Genomic DNA, 6,971 nt, shown 5'->3' with positions numbered 1-6,971 from the left:
GTGGGGGGTTGTTTTTTTCCTTCAGAAGAGTGAACCAGAGACCTCACGACTGGCTTTTCTTCCCGCTCCTTTGTGTAGTGTTCACCCAGGAGGTCAGGCAGTAACTAATGCCAAAGAAACATCAAAATAGAAAGTGCTAGCATGTGCGGTCATGCCGCCGTTCAGGCTGCCTGAAGATTAGGAAACTGTTCAAACATCAAATCGCCGGCAGGCGTCTCAGCCCGGGCCTGTGCAAGGAGCACACTGGGAGCGCTTTGGTGTCCCAGCTGAGGGTGAGATTAGGAACCGGGAAAGCTACCCGCGCATGCAGCAACCAGTGGAAGGTCAGCTGAAAGGCCCTCCCAGCTGGGATCGCGTGGGAACCCCGTGGTGGGACCAGCGTTCTACACCCTAGGTACTGTTCCGGGGGCCTCGCGGGGTCCTCTCGTGTCCAACCGAAACCCACGGGATCCTCTCCAGAGTTCTGGAGAGACGCTCGCGCCAGGAAGGGGCTTTGCTAATTGCAGGAAGTGAGCACGAGGAAGAAGTGGCAGAGATCAAGAGGAGGAAGATAGGGAGGAGGAGGAGCAGCAGGGCAAAGCGCTGAGAGAGTCGCGCATTGCCAGGAGGTTGGGTCCCAGCGATCCTGCTGTTCTCAGGGGTCCCAGAGACTGCCTACCCCTGCTCAGACACTCATCTTTCCTCTCCTGGTCTTCATGGCTTCTCCGGATGACCCTCTGCGCTCAGGTAAAGTGTCAAGGTGCCGCGCCCTCACTTGGGGTGTGACCACCAGCTGAGTTTGTGAGACTGAACTCCAGTCACCCACTGAGTGCATTTTCAGAACCCGGGCTCGCTCCAGATGTGTGCCGGCCCTGGCCCTATGGGAACAGCTGTGGCATGCGTTCTACCTCTCCCAATCCCACCCCTGTGCTTGCCCCCTCTGTGAGCAGCTGCTGATTGCCAGCTTCCTGCACACCGCAAGGTGTGCGTGGTCCCTCTCCCCACACTGAGGCCGGGCCGAGCGCTTTTGTTCTGGGCCACGCGGGTGCCGGATTGAAACAAGACAGCCGACCTTTGGTAGAAAAGAACATAGGAGGGAGGATTCTGCACCCCTTTCCTCCCAGGCTGTCCCTTACTTTCCACTCACACATTTTCTTATTCCTCTTCTCTCTCCTGGCTTCACTTTGCAGAGATGCTTTTGCTTCTGTACAAGTCTTAACCTCTCTTAGCTGTTTTATAAACTATTATACTGTCCACAGAGCCACGAGGCTGAGCCCACCGACGCAATCCCCACCTGTTTCTAGTCCCGGTAGTACATAAAAAAATGTGCTTTGATATCTAGGCCAGCATATAGATTTTTCTATCACTTCTTCCTGCCTTTAAGGAAAATCTCTTTAGAGGTCAACTTCCAGGGATTTCCTCAGACCTCCTGCAATCAAGTTACAAATTCCATCGGTGTTTGTGGGTGAACAGATGATGTATACCTCTGAAGTACACTAGGTCTTTCTCTGGTTTTGGTGAGGTTGGACTCTCTGGTGAGAGCCACACAGAACCGGACTGGACTGCTGGGATCGAGGTGATTGCTTGTTTTGTATTTCATTTCTTGAGCTGGAGCAGGGACAGAGTTCAAAGGCTTAGCCCTGATTATTGGCTTGACTTGAAGGAAAAGATACCATGTCTGGCAGTGGTCTGAAGACTAAGCCCAATGGCCATTTTGATTTGACATCCTGAAGTGCTGGTTTGGGGAGGAGGCTGTTTACTAGTGACATCGAAGAAAGAACTAAATTATTCAAATGTGGCATGCTCCACAGGCTATCAATTAAATGAACTGGCCATCCCTCCCATTGTTTGCAAGAACAGAAGGGGAATGAAGGGAACAGTTCTCTGATGGGAGCCTGCTACTATAACACTGCCGCTCTTGTGCTGAGAACTGTATTAATAATATGTCAATGTTTGGGGCTGATTTTAGTCAGAATTGTCTCAGACTTAAGTGATACTGGTGAGGGGGCTTAGGAGATGGAGACAGGGAATTCACAGGATAAGGATACAGTAACATTTGCCTGAGCTGCCTCCCAACATGACTTCATCAGAGAAAGTGGGGGTGGGGGTGGAAACCAGTTCAGCAGTAACACCAGCATAAAAAGCCTCAGGGAGGGCTGATGAGATGGCTCAGTTAGTGAAGTGCCTGCCAAGCAAGCAGGCATGAGGTCTTGCATTCTGATCTCCAGCACCCATATTTAAAGTCAGGCATGGTGGCAACCCATCTGGAACCCCAGTGCTCAGAGGGCCTTTTGAGGCAGACAGATCCTTGAAGCTCACTGACCAGCCAGCCAAAGCAAACTGATGTGTTGCAGGTTCAGTGCGAGCCTCTGTCTCAAAGAAAGGTGTGGACAGAGGTTAAAGAAATGCCTTTGTGGGCAGGCAGAGAGAGCTTGCTGCTCAAGTATGAGAACCTAGGTTCTAATCTGAGTTTAAATTCTCAGCACCTACATAACAACGTAGCCATGGCACCCTGCCTGCAAAGCTGGGGTTGTGGAGGGTGGGGTGGAGAGATCCTGGGGCTTGCTGGCTACCAGCTTAGCTACACACAAACGGGGGGGGGGAGGGGAGGGAGGAAGGGAGAGAGAGACAGGGAGAGAGAGAGAGAGAGAGAGAGAGAGAGAGAGAGAGAGAGAGAATATAATCGAGGAAGACACCCAAGGTTGATTTCCAGTCTGTACACATGTGTGCATGAGCACTTGCTCATGTGTACATTGTACCCACATGATCATATACACATACCCCCCCCCACCACAAAGCCATGTGTATGTGCTGATAGATATAAGAACTTGGGAGACAGTTACAGCATTATAGGACTAGAATTGCAGCTACAGTCTTAATTAGCTTGGCCCATCTAGAACGAATGCCCACAACTTGCAGTAAAGGGAGCATCAAATCAAACCTCTATGTGTGAACTGTAGGTGTCCTGTAGGCAGTCTGCCTCTCACCTCATCAAGTAGAACGCAAACCTCTAGGTGACCTCTTCAGGGCGCGATGGAATGGGGCTCCCCACAAAGAGGAAGGAGGCCTCCTTTAGAGGGTCCTGGGAGATGCTAAGAATATTCTTCCCAATTCTGGGAATCTGTCAATCAAAGAGGTTCTTCTATGTAATACATGTCTTGACACGAATGCACTTTCATCTAGATGTCCTACCTGGTTCTTCCACTTCTGAAGTGACAACACAGCTGGTGCTGATGAGTCCAAAGGACTGACTGAAAATTTCACCTCTCCACCTCAGACCATGCTCTTTCTCCTGGCCTCCTACACTCACCTCTGGGGTTTCCATACTGATGCATGCTTCCTGTCAATGGTCAGAGTGAATTCTTCATGAGTCATATTCTGTCACCCTGCTTAGACTCACTTCTGGATAAATTCTCAGGCCACCCATCCCAACACACCCTCACCTGTCCCTTCAATACCTTTCGTCACTTGCTTTAGGCATGACTGCCGCACTGCTTCCTTTCTTTCCTTCAAATGGCTCTACCTTATATGCTTCCTGGCCTCATCCCTGGGAAGACTGTTTCCACTGCCTGGAAAGCTCCCTGCATCCTTGGCTGGGCAGCTCCTATTTCTCCAGAGTTCAAAGATGATCTGGACTCAGCCCAAGACCACTCTTGTCTCTTCTGGAACCTTCCTTTCACTGTTTCAAGATCCTGTTTAGCCAGTGTCACTCTTTCCAGTGGAAAGTGAGCTCCATCTAGAACCCAAGTCTGTCTTGCCTGTAGCTCTTCCCTGACTCCCACCACACTACCAAGTACACACAAAACCCGTGTAAACTCATTTCACTCCCCTGAGTGGAACGTTCATTCATATGAGTAGATAGATGAACGATGAAACAGAATTTAAGGCAATTGCTTCAAACCATAGGTGGAAAAAAAAAGCCATTTGTTCCTGAGGAACATCAAGTGAAACGTGTCAACCAAGTTTACCTTGCAAATTGCAAAGTAAAAATAAAACCTGTCCCTTCACACACATAGTTGAGATGCACAGCTCAGTAGTAGAGTGCACCTGCTTGGTGTGCATGTGGCCCTAGGTCCTTAATCTGTCTCTGTCTCAAACACACACACACACACACACACACACACACACACACACACACACACACACACACAGAGTGAGCTTATGTTGTACTGTGAAGTTAACTAATTTTTAAAAAGATTTATTGATTTTATTTTATGCATATGAATGTTTTTCCTATATGAATCTATGTACCTGTGGAGATCATAAGAAAGTGTCAGGTCCCTTGGAACTGGGATTGTGGATAATTGTGAGCCACTGTGTGGATGCTGGGAACTGAAACTGGGTCTTCTGCAAAAGCAACAAGTACTCTTGACCACTGAGTCATTTTCCCAGGGCATGAAGTTGAGTTTTAAAATTATTATATGTGTATGTGCATGGGTGTTTTGCTTCCATTTATGTGCACCACTTGTGTGCTTGGTACACCCAGAAGCCAGAAGATGGCAATGGATCCTCTAGAACGGAGTTACAGATTATTGTGAGCTGCCATGTGAGTATTGGGAATTGAACACAGGTCCTTTGGAAGAGGAGCTTAGTGCTCCTAACCACTGAGCCATCTCTCCAAGCCCCATGAAATAAATTAAAAAAAAAAACCCAAAAAAAAAACCCAAAAACAAAACAACCCCCTCCAAAAAATCCCAAAAAACAAACCAAAAAACCAAAAACCCAACCTGCATATTGAGGAAGTTCACAAGATGCTTGAGGTCCCAGGGCAAGATAATGGTAGTGATGGAAATGGGGTAGATGTCAATCTCAACCTCCATCACTGATCTCCATTGCCTGTCAAATGTGACTAAAATCTGGCTGCTCATGTTATATGGACTTTAAGACAGAACAAGGAAGGTCCAGCTGAGGAGGTGGGACACCTTGTTACCTAAGCATCATAGTGGCAGAGTACAGTCATGTGGATTTCACTTTGTTCAGGGTCCCACTTTACTCCATGTATTCTGTGGAACTCAGGTCCTGATCCTGGCCATCAGGAAGGCGGTGTGTGTCTCACCTGTCCTCAGCCTTTCTTCATTCTGTATGAGTTCTGGCCAAATCCAGAGTGAACCACTTTCAGAATCAGCCATGTGTGCGAAGCTGGTCGAGCCTGCTACCTTCTCCAGCACCACCACAAGAAGCAAGTGTGTAGTGGGTGGGCATCCGTGATTTTCCTGTCTCCCACTCTGTCGGGTTTTCTAACACGTCCTTCATTTTGTTTCCTTTTGTTATGGTCCTGGGGGAGGTCTACTAGAAATGGAAGTTGTGGCCTTGCATATGCTGGGCAAGTGGTTTATCACTGAGCTGTATCCCCAGCCCTCAGTTTATGTTTTGTAGGCAGGGTCTCTCTAAGTTGCACACCAATCTTGAAGTCAGAATGACAAACACTCACTATTAGGCCTGCTTCTCTTATTTACAATGTTTCCTAACTTTTCATACACTCTCCCGCTTCTGAATTTCCCCCCACGTCCTTTCATCTCTTCCCTGATCAGTTTGATTCTTGTCACTGGGCTAGTAGGGGAGGCCACTCTCCAGGGACCCCATAGGGACACACGGGTTTGACACAGGCACCTTCCCTAGCTAGTTCAGCCACATGACAGAGGAGATGGGAACTGTCAGCACCCTTCTGGGCTTTCAGAGTGTCTGTGATCCTAAATCTTTACAAGCAGGAGTGAAAACAGCTGTGGATGAGTGAAAGCTTTCGGGGGTGGGGGGAATAAAAAGAAAGAAAAGAAAAGAAAAACTTGCCTCTGAAATCCCAAGTTCAAAGAGTCGCCTTCAGTTTGGCACTAAATTGCAAAAGGGGCCCCACTCTTGCCTGGGGAACTGGGAGTTGAACATGATTCTTGCTTGTTTTCTCCAAATAGACATCTTTGGGGATATTTAAAGTTCCTGAGACCAGAATGTGCTAGGTAAAGGGAGTTGTCACTTTGTTCTTGTTTTGGACACTGCAACTGGTTCCTCCTGCAGAGGCTTCGGGGTGCTTAGTGCCCCCCCCCCCAGATGACTCTGAAGGTAAAGTTAGATCCCCGAGTTGAGGATGAGTAGAAGAGATTTTGGATTTGGAGTTGATGTTACAATGATTAAGGCTTTGAGGGAGAGGGAGTATTCTCCAAGGGGGCAGGATCAGAATGGAGAGTAGTAGAGTGTGGACTGAACTGTGTCGAGGTTCTAACCCCACCGCCTCAGAAGTTGAGATGCTGATGTCAACACCTGTACCTCAGAACACAACCTTTTCTGAGAACAGTTTTTACCAAGGTAATCTAGTTAAATTGGAGTCATAAGAGTGGGTTATATGCTGATATAGAGAAGTCTTTATAAAAAGCAGACCAGGGCCAGTGACATGGCTCTGGGGGTGGGGGCGGGGTGAGCAAGGCACTTGCTGCACAAGCCTGGTGACCTGAGTTTAGTCCCCTAAACCCACATAAAGAAGGAAGGAGAGAACCAGCTCCACAAAGTTGTCCTCCGATGTCCACATGTGTACAACGACATGTGAGTGCTCACACAATAAACAAATAAATAAACAAATAATATTTAAAATAAAAAGCTTTATTGAAAATTAGTAAGACAAGTCTGGGCGTGATGACATCTCTAGTGAGTCTGTCTGGTAAACTAGGCCTAAGCCACTTTTAAAAAAGCTTCTGGTGCAAAAACAAACAACAAACAACAACCCAGCCAACCTGGAGGTCTTAGGCTCATGGCCAGCCTTTTCTGTGTATCCATGAATTTGAGCACACACTGTGGAGAATAGGGTTCTCAGACCTTTCTCAGGATGGCTGCAAGGCTTAGCAGAGGTTCTGTCACACAAGCCACTTATGTGACCATGAAAGCTATGGGGTCCTTTCCTCAGGAAGCAGGGCCTCAGTGGGCACCAGCAGGGGTTCCTTTCATCCAGCTTAATTCTGATCCTACAAGGAGGCACAGGTTGAGGGCTTGTCCCCAAGACTGCCATC

At 48.1% G+C, this 6,971-nt stretch overlaps 1 protein-coding gene across 2 annotated transcripts in view; it reads left to right on the top strand.

Annotated features, from left to right (window-relative positions):
* The first annotated feature begins 256 nt into the window (after positions 1-256).
* The window catches only part of Edaradd (EDAR associated via death domain), a 43,777-nt gene continuing 37,062 nt past the window's right edge, over positions 257-6,971 (top strand). The window contains exon 1 of one of the 2 annotated variants that reach the window (XM_087591352.1): positions 257-726. In XM_087591352.1, the coding sequence (XP_087447478.1) occupies positions 696-726 (31 nt within the window). In that variant the 5' untranslated portion in view covers positions 257-695. 2 annotated transcript variants of the gene reach the window in all.

Source organism: Rattus norvegicus, chromosome 17 (assembly GCF_021556685.1).
Source record: "Rattus norvegicus strain SHRSP/BbbUtx chromosome 17, alternate assembly SHRSP_T2T, whole genome shotgun sequence".
Lineage (NCBI taxonomy): Eukaryota > Metazoa > Chordata > Mammalia > Rodentia > Muridae > Rattus > Rattus norvegicus.
The sequence above is the reverse complement of the archived record's forward strand: the minus strand, read 5'-3'. Positions and strand labels throughout refer to the sequence as shown.